Source organism: Bacillus rossius, chromosome 13, assembly GCF_032445375.1.
Source record: "Bacillus rossius redtenbacheri isolate Brsri chromosome 13, Brsri_v3, whole genome shotgun sequence".
In the NCBI taxonomy this organism is placed as follows: domain Eukaryota; kingdom Metazoa; phylum Arthropoda; class Insecta; order Phasmatodea; family Bacillidae; genus Bacillus; species Bacillus rossius.
Window position 1 is genome coordinate 45,384,544 of NC_086340.1, and position 19,840 is coordinate 45,404,383.

A 19,840-nucleotide genomic window follows, 5' to 3' on the forward strand; every position below is an offset into this window, starting at 1 on the left:
TGTTTGTACGTTTTTATATATTGCATACGGTGTAAAACAGCAATGCCGAATATCCAAAACAATGATTCAAATTCACTATGATACTAGAAATATGACCATTTCAATTACACGACTTGATTATTTAGATACATACTAGTTTAAAACTTTCTGTGTAAAGAAAACAATTGACATATTCGTGTACATGAATCACTCGTTTCAACCATTCTCTCATTTAAAAATTTACAGAAATACGGGAAATGAAGGAGCTATAGAGGTAAATTAAACCCCTAAATTTTCAGTAAGAGGCACAACGTATCTTTTGTACCATCCCAAAATTGAATAGTCACATTTATAATTATTGTATTAAATTATACTCTGGTGAATATTTTGTTGATGTGGAAGCGTACATGTCTGACAATGCAGATAGAAAAGTTTGTCTCGCCCTGCTGCTGCGTCGCTGCCTGACCTCTCGCCCTGCTGTGGCATCCGCGGGAAGTGTGGCTTCCAACCCGAGATGGCAAGCATCGTTGTCAGCTCGGGTCAGCTTTCCTTGTCTGCAACATGGTCTCAGCTGCTGGTCGTAAGAAAAAGAATGCGTACGGAATGACCACATCGATCAAAAGAGCTGAAATCATTATTAAAACACCTTTTGGGTTGTTTGAATTTCATGCAATCATATTACAATCTCAAGTGAGTAACATTTTCCAGGTTTATTTTTATTAGCTTCTTTCTAATTGAGTGATTTTTTCACGTATTTTGATATTGATTCCACGTGTTCCTTTTATTTCCGGGTTAAAAGTTATTGACTTCTGAGAGGGTAACGTACAACAATGTTTGTCAACCATTAATGCCTTTATGTGTTTGTAATGGTTTTAGCTAATTATATTTATGAATGTGGCAAACATCACTAAACACAAGATAGCCAACTATTACTGTTATTGGAATTTCAACTGTTATTTTATTATATTTTTAGTCCATTTTATAGTCAGTGGAGTCACCTACATTCTCATCTGCATTAGCAGATAAATATTTATTTTTTTTCAAGAAAATCGTTATCCGGTGGAAACAAATGCATTCTAATCTGGAACATACATTAAATTATCACTATTTGCAATCGCTGAACCAATATTTTTTGCAGTCGATTTATTTACTGAAACTTGTGACCAACAACTTTTATACAATCTGTAACATACACGTAGGCACATTCTCTAGCAAACATATTAAGAAAAAATAAATAGGTTGAACAAAATTTAGCACCAAATATAATATTTGGGGCATATGCTAAATACTGCATATAAATGAAATTTTTTGAGGCCTACATCACACACTGTTCAGAAACGTTCTTCATAATGTTGAGTTTTTATGAAAATATATTGTCATATAACCTTTTTTTACAAACTAACCTGCTTCGCCTGTATTATATTAGATTCAAATATACTTATTACACAATAAACTTACTACTGAATACGTAACTACATAACCATTTATAAATTAAAATACCTTATTAAAGATATATACAAGTATGAACATGTATGTACAAAGTGACTACGAAAAAGAACTTTAAAAATTAAAACTATACATCACAACTTTAATATTTTGCCTCTGATATCCATGACGTTTGTTCACGAAATTATAAATAATGAGGTAATTTAATTGTCAAAATGTTTTACAACTCTACTGAAATTCTTGAGTTACAGATTTAAATTACTTATTTTAAATGCCATATCGATAAGGACTGATTAGAAAGGTTTAAATAATTTTGGTCTAGAGAAATTTTACTGTATATATTTTATGACAAGAAAACTTAAGTAGTTTTATATTTTGTCTTAATCGATTCCAAATATTTAATCATAGAGACCACCCAATCTCTCTTCCTGAATAAAAAAATCGCTTAGGCCTAATGTAAATATCTAGACGCAATTACTGCATGTATTGCAATACATAGGGCTCAAACAAGCAGGTATTTTCATCGTTAAACGCTTGCTGGTAAAATATGAGAAATATTTACAGGTTTGCAACACATGTAGTTTAATAACTATTCAGCTACTAATTACAGACAAGTAAGTAAGGCACAAAGGCAAAGAGCCACTGTCACCACGAATCAAGCGGCTCGTTTGTGGTACAAGAAGAATTTCTCGAGGGGGGGGGGGGGGCTGAATTGTATCCCCTTGGAAAGGGTTCCTTTCATACTTTTGGTGGTGATAGTGTAGCTGGGTTCTTAGGTCAGGTTATGTTATGTTAGGTTAGGTTAGGTTAGGTTAGGTTAGGTTAGGTAAGTATGGTGCACTAACACAGACAATACACTGGATAAGAATTTTCTTCTGATAATATATTCTGATCGAAGTAGAGTTTACATGCAGAACGAAAGACAAAAGAGAAGACAATTTAAAATGTTACGCTGAATAGGCGGCTATTTTGCTAAGGTATTCTGTGGACAATCCGTGCCAGCGCTACCTAGTATGAAACTGAGGAACTAGGTGCTTGTATCGATACATTACTTGTCTGGCAGCCTTTTTGGAATATGTTTCCAGAGGGGATAACGTTCACGATTTTAAAGCAGAAAGAGATATTCATTTTAAGAAATCGGAAAGGGTACCTTTCCAGTTTCTACCCAGCTACTACCGCCACCAAATGTATTAAAGGTACCCTTTCCAAGGGCATACAATTCTATCGTCCCGAATTTCTCTGCAGCTCTATTGGTCCAGCTGACACAGTCGCCAGATGGACTCACGTGCGAGCTACTGGAATAGCTGCAGGGCCAAGGTGAGGCGTTCTGAATCATGGAGCAGGGAACTGCTCTCTTTGCATAGTTGCCTCGCCCTTTTACACCATTATATCCTCCCACCATCCCTGATCCAGAATCCATATCTCTAGAGAGAGAGCGCGCGACCATTCTCGTAGGGGCACACATCAGCCTGCTAATGTAATATTGGACTCCTTTTTATAATATTTCTAGCATTTATTCTGTATCTCAGAGCCAAACAAGCTTATGTTAAGCCCAAATTGGGCAAGTTTTTCTTGTATTGCAGGATCATCTTTAAAGTTGGTATTCTATCGCACAATAACATTGAAACATAATCAAAAAGAAGATCCAACTCATTTAGCGAGGGTTATAAAAATTATACGTCCAAAGATTTGGTCAAACCCGACAAGAGTAAAGTAAATCCATTGCTATGTATCCGTGGCTGTTTTGGAAAAAGTTGGCATTTTGGAAGAAATAAGTCATGAGAGTTCTTTCTTGGCGGCTATATGCTTACAGAGGTTGATAGACAAATTTAATGGTTTTATCGACTTTTCCTATATCTGCCTCCGGACCAAAAAAATCCAGAAAATGACTTGCAAAGAAAATTTGTATGGATGTTGATAGACGCAGTCGCTCATCAAACACTATGAAGTGCCTGTAACTACGGGAAGCAGATTCAGAAAACACTGTTTGGACCTTCCTCGTCACACCTCGGAGGTTCACGTGGCATCGCAAGAAGAATGAGACGTGCACAAGTTACAAATATGACAGTTAAAAGTGACGCTTGGAGCCGAACATGGACGACTCGCGGCGAGAGGCACGTCATCGTCGACTAGAGCGGGCGAGGCGAGGCCTCAGAAGGTGACCTTCTTCTCCGTCTTGACGGCGCGCACCCGGACGGTGCTGCCGGCCTCCTGCCGCGAGCCGACGGCCTCCGCCTCGGCCATGAAGGCGCGCAGGTCGGCGGAGCGCTTGTCGCGCGCCGCGGACCGCTCCGCCATGTCCTCCATCTCGGCGTCCAGGTCGGCGAGGCGCGCCCGCGACTTCCTGGCGCGCGCCTCCGCCGCGCCTCCGAGGTCATCCGCTTCGCGCCGCGCCGTCTTCAGCGCCGACCACTTGGTCAGCGACGGCGCCTCCAGCTCCTCCTCCGTCGAGACCTTGAGCACGCGCCTCTTCAGGACGGAGTCCTCGTCGGCGGCCGCCCGCAGCCCCACGCTGCCCAGCATCTTGTCCGCGAAGCTGTCGCGCGTGACGGACTCCACCTCCTCGCGGAAGGCGGCCCGGGAAGCGGCGCGCGAGTCCTTGATGCGCTTCAGCGACGCGTCGAACTCTCGGTCGGCGTCGTCGCCGAGAGGACCCAGCGCGCGCCCGCGGCTATCGAACACGGCGTCGTGCTCGTCGAGCAGCGCCGAGGCCGGGCGCCTCGCCCGCGGCGGGCTGGCCTCGCGCAGCAGCGAGCGTCGCGGCGCCGGCGCGAACAGCTCACCGTCCAGCAGCGAGGCGCCGCCGCCGCCGCCGTACTTGCGGTCCAGGCCGTCCACCACGGGCCGGTAGTAGCGCTCGCCCATGTCGTAGTTGCAGTCGTACACCTTGGTGCGCCGCGGCCGGCTCAGGATGGGCCTGCTGGACATCTCGCGCCTGCAACACCGGCACACGCCACCTCACTCCACGTCTGTCCCTGTGCCAGTATGGGGCTCCTGCTGCTGGTTCCTGGTCGAGGAACGAGGACCCATTACCCGCAATCTTGGATTATGATGTAATGTTGGCCATCTTGGATGACCTTGACATTTTACCTCGAATTTGACCTTTGACCTCTCTCGCCATCTTTAATTCCGACACAATAAAAAAGAATGTCTCACTCCCCCGAATGTTGCACTTGTCGTTACGGCCTCCTTCTCGAATTTTATCATCCTGATATCAAGCATCACAATCCCCGAATATTATAATCATCTTTACGGCCATCTTGAATCTGAGATCACAAACATATTTTTTTTCGATTCTGACATGTCCGCCATCTTTTATTTCGGCTGCTAGATGCCGCCATCTTGGATACCCACATCTTAGTTTGTTGTGGTAGCTAAGCGTACCCCAACGAAGTGGTCCCACTGCACTTATCCTCTGCGAAGGGTAAGCTGGACTTAGTTATTTTTCGTCGTCAGTCGGACTTAGCCCAATTCGCAAGGAGCAACGCCGGGGCACTACGTGTTAGTCAGAGACTAAGTATCAAGGTATTCAACAACGAGTAGTGTGTCGCCTGTGTGGCGACCAAGAGACTAGTTGGGAAAGTTGTTGAGGAGGGCACTGGGTATTCGCGTGTCCGAGACAGAGTCGGACAATAACAGTGGGCAATGATACGGTCAAGTGCATGTAGGTGACAGTGTGGTCAGACAGAGGCGGGCAAACCAAGGGCAGTGACGGACAACTACCGACTCAGACCGGAGTACATCAGCATTGACACGCACATCATATAGGAGTGTGCACATCTAGATTCATCCAATATCACTACAAGAATTGACCATCGAGTTCTTGTGACAGCATGAACTTATAATTGAGGTTTGTGGATACCATAAGTTCCTCAGATCAATGGAAAATCTCTGCATTGTACTGGAAAGCAATGAAAAATGTTGCAGTGTAGAACATATTGAAATTGGTTTGATACTTAACATAAGATTATTGATTCTGCTTTCTTCATTGCGTGGTTTCTCATGAATAGCCCAACTGAAGCTTCTCTAAATTTGCGTTCTAAATTTTGAATAAGCTGAGTGAAAATGTTAGTATAATGGCCAGTTGCGCCGTTAGAGTCCACGCGTGATCTCGCTTCATGAACTGGCTTCATCATGGTTCGACCACATTTTATGTGGCACCGTTGTGTTTCGGGCGCCGATGGAATATCACAGGCACTAAGAGATGAACCGACCGAGCATGGACAATCAGCTCCGATCGACACAGCGCGAGCAGACATGTCCGGAATTTTTACAGATTTTATGCAGGTTATTACTTTAATCAGTAGTAAATATTAAAATATTTCAGATGATGTTTAATACATTTATGGAAAAAAAATTGCTGCTCTTCGAAGAGTTAAAAATTACTTTTCACGAGAAAAACCTGCCCATATTGTGTTTTAAATGTTTGTTGTTTTAGACTAATGGCTTTATATTGCATATAAATTAAGTTTCATATTAAATACAGGTGTTTTTTTCTTTTTAAACAAAACCACTTCATTTTTTCATACTACATTTTTTTTGTAATAACTGTTAAATCCCAGAATGTGTTTTCAGTCGTTATTAGAAATTAACAGATATGAGGCAGCGACCACATGAGCTGCTATCTTGTGGCAACCGAATCAACTCTTTTCTCACCCTGTCACAATCGATTGTAATAACTTCGCGTCGTTCCAGCCCACCAATAGAAACGCGCCTAATATTTCCTCGACAATTTTGCCGCAGGTTGGAAATGTATGGGCTTCAGTTCACGTGAGCGACGATTGTGTAGACCTAGAATGATGGCGCAACGTTCAGAGGAATGATCCAAAGATAATTCTTGGGCTAAGATCATTGGATCTTGGATCAAAGAGTTTCATGGTGCAACTGACCATAAGTCAACTAATCTTCTAGTAAACTCTGCTGGCAGCAACCCTTGTGCACGCGATGTCAAATAATTCATGAATTATTATACCTACATCAAAGTTATGTACATCGAACATGTTTCCATCAAAGTGAATGGATTCAATTTTTATATTAAGTTATTTCTGAAGTGAACGCTAAAAAGCTAGAGTTTCTACTATAAATCTTTAAACATAGAGCGGACTGCTTAGCTTACACATTCATCCTCGTAGTTTTCTTCGAGAAAGCAAGACACTTATCTTTCTTTAAATGTACGACTTCTTTTTCCACTGACGGTTACCACTTGCAGCGAGTTTGAACTGAGATGACTGAACCAAGGGAGGACAGACCTGGACTCCGGACAAGAAGTCCGGGAAACTAGTCCGATATCCCCCTCTTCCACCCTTGCAAGGCTTCCGTCTCCACCCTCAAAGAGGAATGGCGGTCCACTGTTCGGAACAACTAGCGTCTACTATCGCCAAATAATTAACTATTCTTGGCTTTCGCAAGTCCGAGGAAATTTTCGTGTGCCCGACGATTCGTCTTTCCGTGTTTAAGGCATATTTAAGGGTATTATCAACGGAAGTGTTATATGGTGTTATAGCATAGTATTTTCAATAGGCCATTCACAGCCATTCATTTCCACAGAAGTTAAGGCTTACTGGGGGAACAATGTTATGGTTACATTTTATCAGCTTCTTTACTAATTACGGATTTCTAGTGGAAATTTCATGAAGCTTTCGGATTACTTCAAATGAAAAAAAAAATAATTCTTAGGATCTTCCTTTATTTCTGCAATATTTCTTAAGTCTTCGCCAAAATAATTTAATTGTTTTTAAGCTTATCTGTAAAAACTGCTAATAATGCATTCGGAGTTACTCATCTGGGTCACGGACATGTTTCGTTGACCGATAAATGCAAACATGCATTCGAAGAACTCTTGACACGAGAGATGTACAAAGACAACAGCCTGCTAGTTAATGCAACAAAATTACTCATTACAGATATCATCATAATGTTCTTGTTCATAAAATATTTTTTTTTTCACAGAACTTAAGGTCTCTAGAATATCGTGCATGATTTCGCAGCGATGTCAGTATGTCCACAGCCGTGAGCGGTGTAGGGCAACCTCCTTGTGACGGCTACGGCCTCAACGCATTTAGCACAGTTTGTTTTGCTGCTTTGGCAAGCAAGGACAGGGGAAGTTTACTTTGGACGGCGCCCAGGTTTGCCTCTGGTTTCTGATGGTAACGCCCACGGTAATAAATCATCTTCTTTTTTATTGTGGCCGCAGCTTCTCGCATCCAAGGAGAAAATTGAAAACTGGAGTTTTACAAGTCTTAAAACAAGTAAGAGAGTGACCAAATTAACATATTAAAATATATCGAAATATGTAATCTTAGCTAATTTTATAAATAAAACTGAGAAGAAATATATTTTATATGTTTTTATTGTCCTCTTTTGACAACGATATCTATGTTAACTTAATTATTTCAGATCGCGTTTTAAATTATCACAATTGTATTTATGATTTACTTTCTAACACATCCATCATCATAAAATTGCCTTAACAGATTATGAACACGAGTCTATAATATTTGCAAGAAAGTAACGAAAAAAAATTTAACTATTCGAAACAGTCGAAAATATTATATATTAAAAATACAAAATCTACATAGTGGGGATAATATTAATACACTCGATTTACTATTGAATTTTACAGAAGGGACGTTAAATATAATCTGAAAGATTGAGACCAAAAATGGCTCAGCATTAGCTTGAACTTAACAATATTTTAAGAAATTTATTAACAATGCTGACAAAATACTAATAACGTAGTTCTAAGGAGTTTATAGCACGTGCTTATCTAGTTTATTGTTACAAAGATTCCTCCCGTGAACCTCACATTGTTCTACTTACTTGTGCGAGCTCCACATGGCCGCAGCTAGGTTTATTGGCAGAGGACGTAAGGAGCTGACTGCTATTTAAGTCTGGCACCTGGCGACCCGCCACTCGAAGGCGACGGAGGGTGAGCAGCCTACTTAAGCCCCATACACTAGCGGACATGCTCGCCGAGCATATGGGCTGGTCCGGCCTCTGTCAGACCTAGCATGTTCGGCTCGGGAGACCTAAGATGCACATCAAGTTCTGCCATTCCCGATTACACCCTAACAATTCACCTTCGGCCAACTTCGGGATTTGTTTTATTTTTGCGCAGGAAAGTGCTGACTGGCGGCGGAGTGAGTGGTCAGTGCAACCACTCACCACCAGGGGCGCTTGCGTCCCTGGTCACTAAATCCAGTACTGGACAATTAGCAAAGCGGACCACGAGTCCAAGTGCCCAACCTCCGCATGGTAGACTCTTTTCTACTCTGTCCAACACTTCATCCAGACCATCCTCTGTCTCCTGTAAATTCCTACACGTAATGCATGCCAATTTGCATCCCGCATGAATGTGCCCAGGGTTTTCCCTGTGTCTATGCAGGTTTTACCTGGGCCCAACCTATCTCTAGTTATAGTCTAGATTTAAGAGTGAGAGGAGTTAGTCATGGCGCCAATCGCTGCCATGGCTGGCCAATCCCCTCCTAGCACATGATGCATGCGACCCTCTCCCTGCATGGCTAATCCCAGCATGACTAGGCGTATAGGCTTCGGCCTGAGACGCACCTAGGTCCCTCCCTAACCCGGACCCCTCCCAAATACACTTAGTTTTAGTTAGGTTAGGAAAAAAAATCGCGCAGGAAAAATGAATTCAAATATTAAAAGTGGTCGGTTAGGTTAGCTACATTAAAATACTTTAAAACACTATGGACTGTTAGTTAGGTTAGTATAGCTACATTAAAATAAACAGAGACATATAAATATATATAAATAAACCCGAGGTTGGCCGAAGGTGAATATTCGGGCGTGTTCGGGCAGGGACAGAACTTGATGTGCATCTTAGGCTTCCCGTTCGGCTCGCCGTCGGATGGCAGTTCCCTCCGAGCCGAGCCCCGGACCGAGCATATCAGCCAGTGTGTGGCAGGTCCCAACTTGCTCGCCCCGAGCCCACAGTGATTGCGCTGTCTGTCGTCGCAGCATCGTGTCTTTTAATGACAATAAAGTTTTTTTGGGAGGAGTTCATAAATTTACATCTTAATTTTGGACCAGTGTGTGATATAAGGAGTAAGGAATATGTCAATAGGCATATCAAACGAGAGTGCTACGAACAGCTAGTGAAAAAATGCCAGATAAATGTTTCCAGACGCCAACGTTGACTTTGTGGAGAAAAATTTTGACAATTTACGTGCAAGCTTTCGTCGTGAACTGCGAAAAATTAAAACATCCAAACAAAATAATCCGTCCAAACAGTGCAATGCTGCTTGCAGCCATTGTGCAAGCACAACACGACTCTCTTCATAGAGAGAGAGACGAGCATGCTCGTGTAGTGTCTGGCAGCGGCCATGCGCCGAGCATATCCGCTAGTGTGTGGGGCGCTCGGAAACTGCCCGTTGCGGTGTCCGAGGGAATGTTGCAAGCCGCGCAGTGCAGCCAACTACAGCGCACTCGAATCCGTCGATATTTAATTTTTTGACGTGAATACGTCTTTAAAATTGCTTCCACAGTGGGAGGCAATTTTAAAAAAAAAAAACCAATGGTAAACAAAATCGGGGGATACAGTTTGGTGTTGCAGCTACACATCTATCATCTCCATCCAACATTTAATTACACCACTGGATTGCTAAAGGATCAAAGAATTCGTTACGCTAAGTGAAGACTGTGACGCATCGCACGCGATGGAGGGGAAAGCGCCGACATTTTGAGGTCATTTTTGCTACGTTTCGAGATTTCCATTTAGTGTAACTTTTGACTCGGAGAAGCTACGACGTTCGTTTGGGTTCCAATCGTCAGCTCTCGTCAAAATATATCGATTGCGTATATAAAACATTAGTGTAAAATAGTTACAGTAAATATATATGGCGTTAAAATAAAAAAATTGCGTATTTTATATTTTGTATGGAAAATATTACCTGTTACGTACACGTATTCACGTACAACACACGGCCGTGTCCACGATACAGCCACGCCCCATTTTGTTTTCACGTTCTACCTGTGCTGCAGTTCGGGGTATAAAATTTAACTTGCGTTCTAACGTCAGCGTAGCGAAGACTTCCCCTGATAGTCACGTGACCAATCGCAAGTTTCTTAGTGCGTTTGCATGTCGCCACACTGGAGCGCGATGAAGACGGAAACTTTACGTTGCAACATCAGACAGCCTGCATTTTATTGTGTCCCCTCCTCTTTAACCCGGGTTCGTCGCTTTCGATGGTGAAGGTTCTGAGTTTGTGTTCCGGGTAACGCATGAATGTTAATTTTGTAATGTCGAAGTAGGTCAAAAATTGTCAGTTATCGAATATTACTTGTCAATGAGTTAAGTTAAATAGTCCAAAAAATTGGTGGTGAGACAACTTGCCTCCCTCCGAGATCAGATCATGTATAGTCCTTGTTCATCGGCCATTCATCACGAGGTCGCATGAGGGGCGTGGAGTCGCTGTTAGATGCCGGGAAATGTTTCTAAGTCACGTGTTTCCAAGTATAACAGTTCCAAGTTATGATAAATCTAAGTTGTGATTATCTACGTAACGATGTTTCTAAGCTGTGTGGTTCACCAGTATGTGTTTCTAAGTAAGATGTTTCTAAGTTATGATTGTTCTGACTTATGACAATTTTAAGTTATGCGGATTTTTTTTCGAGAATTCTAAGTTATGAGCGCCCTACGATCTCCACACAGACCCAACTGCCGCTGCGAATAAGTGAGTCACATTTAGGGTTACCTTTCGTGTTGAGGCGTGCGGCACGCTGTTTTAATTAAATGCTTTCAACGACGGACCCTCCCAGATCAAAAGGGATTCCAAACCACTTAATGAAAGAATTGGTGTTCCCAAATTGAGTCTGGATGCTAGCCAGTATTTATTCAATCTTCTTCGTGTCAAGGGCATGGCATATTTGTGTACAAGGCCACACATGACACGTCAGGTAAATTTGTGTGTGTGTGTGTGTATATATATATATATATACACATACATACATACATATCAACCACTTTCTACCCAAATTAATTTATTTGATGACTCTATTGCAATAATTTTAAATGCAGTTTTTTCATAGAAATTGCTTTAGAAGAAGATATAACATTTTGTTTTGAATTATATGTTGATATGGTTAAAACAATATTTTTTTGCTATATTTCCGGCTAATATTGAACTAGGATATTACTTAAGTACACTAAAAATATTTGTATTTGTTATTTAAATATTTATTTAAAACTAAGTAATGTAAAATATTAATTATATCTGTTTAGACAGGTGAGACGTGGAAGACCACGCACACACAGTCACATGCCTGAAGGTTGTATACTACGTATTTAATAACGAAACAATTTGAAATAAAAATGCTACAGTTTTAGGGATAAATTATGTGACCTAGCATGATGGTCTTTGATTACTGTAGTTATTACCGCAAATTCTAAGTGTAAGCTAGTGAAGCCAGCAACGCATTCGGTAGTGGGATCGTCACTATTTCTCGTCTGTCTAGTGAAATGGTTGTTGTGATTGTTATCTTGCCCAGTATGCTATTTTATTTTTCTCTTGTGTGCTAGCAAACAGCCTGAAGTCAATCAGGCCCTAATCGCCAGTATGAATCTGTAAGATTTACGTTTAATTATTATTCCAGCATTCTCCTGAGATGGAGATATGAGAACAATTCGTGAAAAAAATATAAGTGCAGGTATCCAGAACAAAACTTTCGAGAGAGAGTCAGCTGCTATCGCATATTAAATACACTCTAGACATTGACCAAATACGTTCATCATGAAAGCTTTAGCTTTTTATTATATACCGGTACTTATTTAAATTTTTTGACAGCATTGATTTGATTGACGTGATGAGCAGTTTTAAAAATGCCATCGAGTAGCCAATGAGTGGTGCCCTTTCACAATGACAACGGAAGCGAACACGTGTCCCGTAAACGAATACGGGATACGTAGATCGCGGGGGGGGGGGGGGGGAGTACTTACAGTAGCACGCATGCGGACATGAATGCGTTAGGTTAGGCGGGGCGAATAGCTTCTTCTCTTCTTCTAATACGAACCTCGGACACGAAATTTTACGTAGAAATCTTTGAAGTAATGCCGAGCGTGACAAGTTTACGCACGTAGTTTCCGCATCCACCGCTATAATTCGCTGGTGGAGCAGCTACGTCGTCTGTAGAATCATTTGACTATAAGACCGAAATCACAAACTGTATAATGAAACGACTCCGTTAAAAGCGAAAAAAAAAAAAAAAATTACAAAAATATACTTAACCTCGGCTTTGGACCTGATTTTCGACAAGGGATTTCTTTAAAATACTTCTTTTCTTGTTAAAATTTATTAAACTGTTAATACTATAAAGTTTTCCCTTTGGCTTTTCGAACTTTGGTTCGCGCCATCTGCCACGGATTACAGCCCCGTGGTTACACACTTCCGTTCCATGCGACTTAGGTTCCATTCATGAAATTACTCCCACAAAATGCCGTATACCGAGAGCTAGGATGTTAAACATAAAAAAATTAAATCGAGTGCAGAGCCCCGAAATATTACATGCAAATCAATTTAGAATACTTCCCCCGTAAGTCACTGAATCAGCATTCACTCCGTGACTCGGGTTCCTTCCTTCGAGGCTCTCATCTCTTCTCCTCTCTTCTCTTCTCTCTTCTCTTCTCTCTTCTATTATCTCTTCTATTATCTCTTCTCTTCTATTCTCTCTTTTTTATCCTCCTCTCTTCTCCTCTTCTCTCCTCCTCTTCTCTCCTCCTCTTATCTCCTCCTCTTATCTCCTCCTCTTCTCTTATCTCCTCCTCTTCTCTTCTCTCCTCCTCTTCTCTTCTCTCCTCCTCTTCTCTCCTCCTCTTATTTCCTCCTCTTATCTCCTCCTCTTCTCTTCTCTCCTCTTTCCCTCTCCTCTCCTTTTTTATCCTCTCCTCTCCCCGGGCGCAGTGCATCCGCAGGGCGAGTGTGCGTCGCTAGAGGCGGCCCGGGTACTTCACCGCGCTATACACACCTCCTGACCGCCTCTCTCTGAGGGCTCTTCGACCCGCCATCCAGGGATCTGCGCCCGAGGATACAGACAGGATTATGCGTACGGCGGAAAGCGATAAAACCGCAATAACAGAGAAATTAAGTCAATACACGGCCAAACATCGAAATGGAACTCAATAACATTTCATTACCCCGAAATGCAGCACAACTCACATCAATTACCTTATTAAAGTTATTAAAATATAGAATTAATTTCATTAATCTCTAAAAACGAAAATTTTATTTAGACCTACTAAGCAAAAGAAATATTTTGTTTGCTATAAATGATTTATTTTTTTAAGTAAAAGCTGATACCATACGAACATGGGTAAAATCCTGCAGGGAAACAGCACAAGGAAATGCACATTGTATTTGCATATTGTATTTTTTTATAATTTAATTTTTATTTGCATTTTTCTCCAACTTAGTCTTATCAGTATATGCAGTATTGTTTTATGTAAATATTTTAAGCGTCTTACCTAAATTTAAAGATACAGCTGAAATACAATATTTTTAATGACGCGACACGTCATAAGTCGCTACGATCGATTGTGATCAAATTATTGATGCGACAACCTAGCAGCACACATCTTAGCTGCCTTTTTTTTAAAAATTAATAACTGAAAACACATACTAGTACTTAAAAGTTAATGAAAAACTAAACATTCAGAAATATGAGTAGGTTTTGACTTAAAAAAAAGTTTTTATTTATTATGGAAAGTAATCATGACGAAATAAAATATTTAATCATTAAACTAAAATAACAAGTATTTCATACACTTTACTATGAATCCATTATTAAAATTTTCGGTCCCTTTAAAAAAGGTTTAAAAAGTAGTAGTTGGTAGTTTTAGTACGTTTATTATTCATACATTATATCATACATTTAGTCTTATTTGCTTCAGAGATTTTTTTTTTTTTAAACTGAACTCCCTATTTAACCCCTTTAAGACGTGTTTTACCAGTATATTGGCTACGTCTGCTCCAAATTTTATCCAGATTTGTTCAGTACCAAAGATGTGATTGAGTAACTAGTATTAAAACATTTAAATATCAAAAATTACTAGATTTTACATTTATCTATGCCTATAAGCAGAATAAGGTAATAGGGCTCTTTGAATTTTCTTTTGAGCATTCTGTTTAGCTATATTCGCTGGAATCAACAAAAATAATATTCAAATGAGCTAACAGACTAGGATCAAAAAAATATTTAAGTGATTTAGAAAGGACTGATTTAAGATTTTTTAAGACACACGCCATTGTTGGCTGGCCAACAAGTTCAACAAGTTCAACAAGACCTCTTATTTTCCTTCCCCGCTGCAAGAACCATTTAAAGAACGCGAGGAAGGAATGTCGCACGTAAATGAACGTTGAAGGCTGCGCTAAGTCCTTTCATGTAAATTCTAAGCGATGCTGTGACGTCACGGTACTAATAAGGCAACAAACCCACAAATCTGAACTTTTTCGCTTTTCATGTTATGTAAAGCATTAGCCAGTTTCAGATAATCAAAAATCCCTCTCTGAGTTGCTACATATTTTTCTAAGCCGTTCTGCCTTGTAGGTTTCCACACCAAGCAAAATACAAACTTCTTCCTGACAGTTAATTTTGTGGACAATTGCTTTGTTTCGTTTGTAATTCCAGTCATGGACATCAGTGGTCCCTCAGAAAGTGTGCTGGTGGGGTAGTCCTTTAATAAGGGCAAGGTATCCTCCATAATTAGCCGGTGATGGCTTTTGTTATATTTGTTAGTTGTTTAAATTCAAATAGCTATGTGATAAATGTTATATATTCATATATATTTTTTAAAATTTAAGACTGGTTTTACCATAGTGTATTCATCTTAAGTTACTCAAACGCATTACACATGTTCTCCACATGACGTAGTTCACGCCAAGTCTGTCTCGATAGCGAAAATTCTTAATATCTGTGTTGACACGTTGACGCTTGCCAGTTACCACGTGAACAGTCTGGAAGGCTGGCGTGCTGTGACAGTGAATCAGCCATCTGCTTTATGACCCGGTGTCCCTATACTTTGACAACTCTCTCACGTGCCGCCAGTTGTCCACACTGGTCTGGACCGAAGAGTCGGGAGAAGACCTGCTCCCTCAAGGGAAGGTGTCTCTTGTCGGTTGCATTATTCGAGCCAGAATCCGACAGTTTCGAGGAAAGGGTCGACGATGCTAATGCATGGACTCTCACCACCAATGGCAACCTTCTACCTCCTCGAGCCACCGAGGGTTTTTACCAAATAGGGCTTTTTTCGTGTTTACCCAAAATGAAACGTATGTCACTTATATCCAATAATGCACTTCATAACATATAATTTTTTCACATTTTTCAAAAATACACTTTTCAAAATTTTCAAGGTCACAGGTTACATGAACATGACCTTGAAACAAATTTCTTTTAAAATTCGTAAAACTTATTTTTATCTCAAATTACACTTTTCTAGCTTTCTTTCGAGCCCTACATCAAGGTTCTCACTCAACTACAAAGGAAGTTACAAATAATTTTATTGGACCTTGCGCAGCAAAATTTCCACTTTTTCCACAAGTTGGCAACCCTGCTGTATAAAAAGTATTATTCACAGGGGGCTGTAACTTTGCTAATGCACTTTTCTGCACACCTACTGCTAATTCGCCAAGTTATTTTTTTAATTCGGAGATGGTGATGCCAAAAATTATTACTTTCTGTTTGATTTGGCATGGCCTCTTACCTCGGGCATCCTCACTTGACGGGAGGGTTTCTGCAAATGGTGAATAGGCTGAATCTCACGGGCAACAGCAGATGCGACCTAAACCTCTCCGGGAGGTAACTACTGAGCCTTCTCCACGTGAGACTTCTTGGATGCGGTAATGGCGACGAGGGGGCAGTTCTCTGTCGGGTCTCTCTAGGGGATGAACCGTGGTACTTGTAGTCGGTGGCTATTCGACCACATACCTTCGGGCTGGGCACAGTGCCTCGCTAGTTGTAAGCTAACGGTCTGCGCCGCATACTAGCGCCATGGACGCAGTGAGCTGAGAAACTGCTACGGCACTAGCCTGGATAGCTATTAGAGTTTTGGTAGTCTTCGACCGGATCACTGGTAATTTGGGTGATTGAAAGACCGAAAGCTGAGTGAGAGTGATAGATTTGGATAGGCGCCAGTTGGTGGTTTAGCGTGGGGTTTTCAGCCAAGTCACCCGGTTATCTAAGTTGGTTGACTGGTTGGGAAGGGGGGGGGGGGGAGGTGGTGTTAGGTGATATCCAACCTCTTCCAGATAGCGATGAAATTGCGTATCCATTTCCCAGTGTCTCTTGGGCTGACTTGTTACAGCCATTTAAAAAGGGAATACTTGCACAATCAAGCACATTAAAAGAAAACTCGGTCGCTTGTACGGCCTAGTGACTGTTTCATAGGCGTGCGCACGGTAGGTGCCACAGGTGCCTTGGCACCACCATTAGGGTTAACGTTATTTTGTTTTTTACAAGCAGAAATAATACATACTTACAAAAATCCGTATTATTTCCAAAACAAATATGTTTTCCAATCGTGTCGAGTTACAGATATGTGCTCATAACACTATCAGTATATCAATTATCAATCGAACCAACTGCCAGGTGCAATTACATACTTGTGTTGTACACGCGGGCCGCGGCTACGAAACTTCTGAAATGTAAATACTTCTCATAGTTCTCCTCGAATTACATAGAATGCGCGCTCGGTGTCCACTGTTCACTCCACTCGGCAGGTGCACGGAATAATAGCCGCCGGCGCCGTCCGCCAGGGTTTATTTAAAAAAAGAGAGTTTAGTTAGTTAAAAGGATAGGCTTACTCGATCACTTATATGCAGTCGTCGACAAAACATTTTTGTTGTATTCCAAAAGTTAAAACTTTTGCCCACTCTTATTTTTGTATTTTTATTATTTTAATATTTTACATATTTTAGGTACTATGTTACAAAAACTCCCTTCATTTGTTGATTTTAAAACTTAACATTTGAGAATGTTTTTTCTAGCATTTATTTGGCGTCTTCAGAAAACATATAAGAACGGTTTTTCAAAGCCACCAGCATGAATTCCGTGCAAACAATTTGTACAATTTACTTTATGGCTCAACAAAGTTTAAAACTGTAAATAGTTTAGTAGTTTTCCTGGTGATTATAAGTTCAAAGCCATAATTTGTCATAAAAATGTTAAATTTTTTACATCTGTGTATTTAATGTTTTTGTTCGGAAACACCTTAAATAGCACCATTTTGCGCTTTCAAATCCAAATTTTTCCGGGGGAGGACCCCCGGACCACCCGCTTTAGGCTCGGGGTCCGTGAAACACAGGGCTGTTGTGTAATCTGGCACCACCAATACTGAAGTCCTGCGCACGCCTATGGACTGTTTGACAGTGAAGCGGTCGGCAGTCAAACTGTCAAGGTGGAGGTCTCGTCGTCTCAGACTGAACAGGAAGTGCAGGGACTGTGGAGCCGCTGGCGCGCGTGTTTCATCCTGTTTCATCGCGCGAGCCCGACATGAGCCAACCACTCGTCGAGTGGCGATGCTGGCGGGAGAGCAGTATTTTTGGAACACAGCGTTCGTGAAGAGCGACCCGGGGGGGGGGGGGGGAGGGGATACGTGTCCACACGTCCGCCGAAGCTTTGCGAGCTGCTCATCCAGCCAGCGACACGCGGTCTTGCCGTGAAGCTTGAGGATAGGCTGGAGAGTAAATGTTTATAAGCATGTCTTACCTATGCTGGCATTTCCTTTCTTACTTCCGGCAGCTGAGACCACTGGCGAGCATTCCGTTATTCATACCCAAGGCTGCTGAGGAATGGTGTTTTTGACCTTTAGGTTGGAGGCCATACTTCCTAGCGTGCAGAAATTGTGGTTTTGGTTACTGTGATAACGGTGGAAGTAAATAATTTTATCAATAGTACTGGGACTACTTGTTCCCAGGTGATTTCTAGTAACCTCAGCACTGTCAGTTGAAAAGAAAATGCGTGCTTAATCGCGCGATCAGATGTTATTTATAAGGCCTTTAAGGACTTCAAGCCAATAAGAAACTCACGAAAGCACGTGACCGAAAGAGTCCGACACGTGAGGGAGGTAACAAGCAGCGGCTAATGAGCGAGTGACACGGGCTCGGTCATGCGCTAGTTCGTGTAGACCAGCCTGCAGCCAGAACACTTTGCCAGCGATTCTTTTCTATGTAGGGCAACGAGGCGAAACCTGCCAGGAGAGAGAGGCTTTGTCTGAAACTCATGGCAACATCCTCTTAACAACAGAGTGACCCCAAAAGTTTAAATAATTTCTAGGCTATAAAAATGTTCTTCAGTTAAATTTCCTATATTCGTCTTCATCAAAACATAGCTTATAATTTAAAGAAATGCCTGAATTTCAAAGTGACAAACGTCCTGAAATGGTTTCCTCTGTGATGCCATTGACATTTATTACTAAAACGTTTTTTGGTTACGATAACAGCTGTAATAAAATTGTCAAATCAAACAGTGCGTTGTGGTCTTTGAAAATCTCCTAAGGTATTATATCTGTTTTAATTTAATACCAAACAATACAATTTTGGTGTGGTAAAGAAACTTCGAAACTAATATCGCTCTATCGGTTTATCAGCAGAAAGACCGCTGGGTTCTGTATGCGCTGAGTCACACCTCTCGACATATGGCTGTTTTTTTTTTGGGGAGGGGGGGGGGGGGGGAACCAGAAAGCTGTGATTGTCATTGGAGCTCGAAAGTTAGGAGGGAAGGACAGTAGTGTTCTATAATTCGGATGATTGTTTAAAAATATTTGTGTTGGCATGGTGACAAAACAAGTTTCTCGAGAGTATCTTCTTTATGAAAACCATTTTGCTGAATATTTAAGATGGATTAATGAAAAGGTTGGAAAATGTATTTTAATATTTTCACAAGCCTCAATATTGTTAACTTAAATTAATTCTTTATTAATTTTAAATTTTCATTGTTAGCAAATGGCAAGGTGTAATGTTTCGATTACTAGCCAACCGCCATTCAAAGCTGAGTGGCATGTGGTATATATGCATGAAGATTGTTTTAAACCAGAATATTTGACTGTAAACTAAAAATTGTTGCTGAATTTCACTAAATGTAACGGCAATAGAGACTGGTTTTACATCAGTTTAACTGGATTTAATATTGAATACCAGGACCTCTCTTTATTAATCAGTCAATAGTAACACATGTGGGTTAAGAAACTATACATACAATTTTCATTATCTTTGAAAGATTTGTGCAATGGGAGTGCATGACTTGATGTAGGCTTTTGGACATACGCCATTGCTTAGCACATGTATGTCTGCAGAAGAAAACTACAAAAAAAACACAAATGACAAAAACACAAATTAAGCAAAAATTGCTGTTGTCAGGATTTAACGCCACACAATATTCCACAACAGGAATATGGTCAACAAACAAG

The 19,840-nt window shown here is 41.1% G+C and overlaps 1 protein-coding gene across 1 annotated transcript in view; it reads right to left on the reverse strand.

Moving 5' to 3' along the window:
* Positions 1-940: 940 nt before the first annotated feature.
* LOC134538509 (uncharacterized) overlaps positions 941-19,840 on the reverse strand; it is a 41,649-nt gene continuing 22,749 nt past the window's right edge. Inside the window, exon 2 of the mRNA XM_063379894.1 lies at positions 941-4,360. Within this exon, the coding sequence (XP_063235964.1) occupies positions 3,577-4,353 (777 nt within the window). The 5' untranslated portion in view covers positions 4,354-4,360 and the 3' untranslated portion in view covers positions 941-3,576. The remainder of the gene's footprint in view (positions 4,361-19,840) is intronic.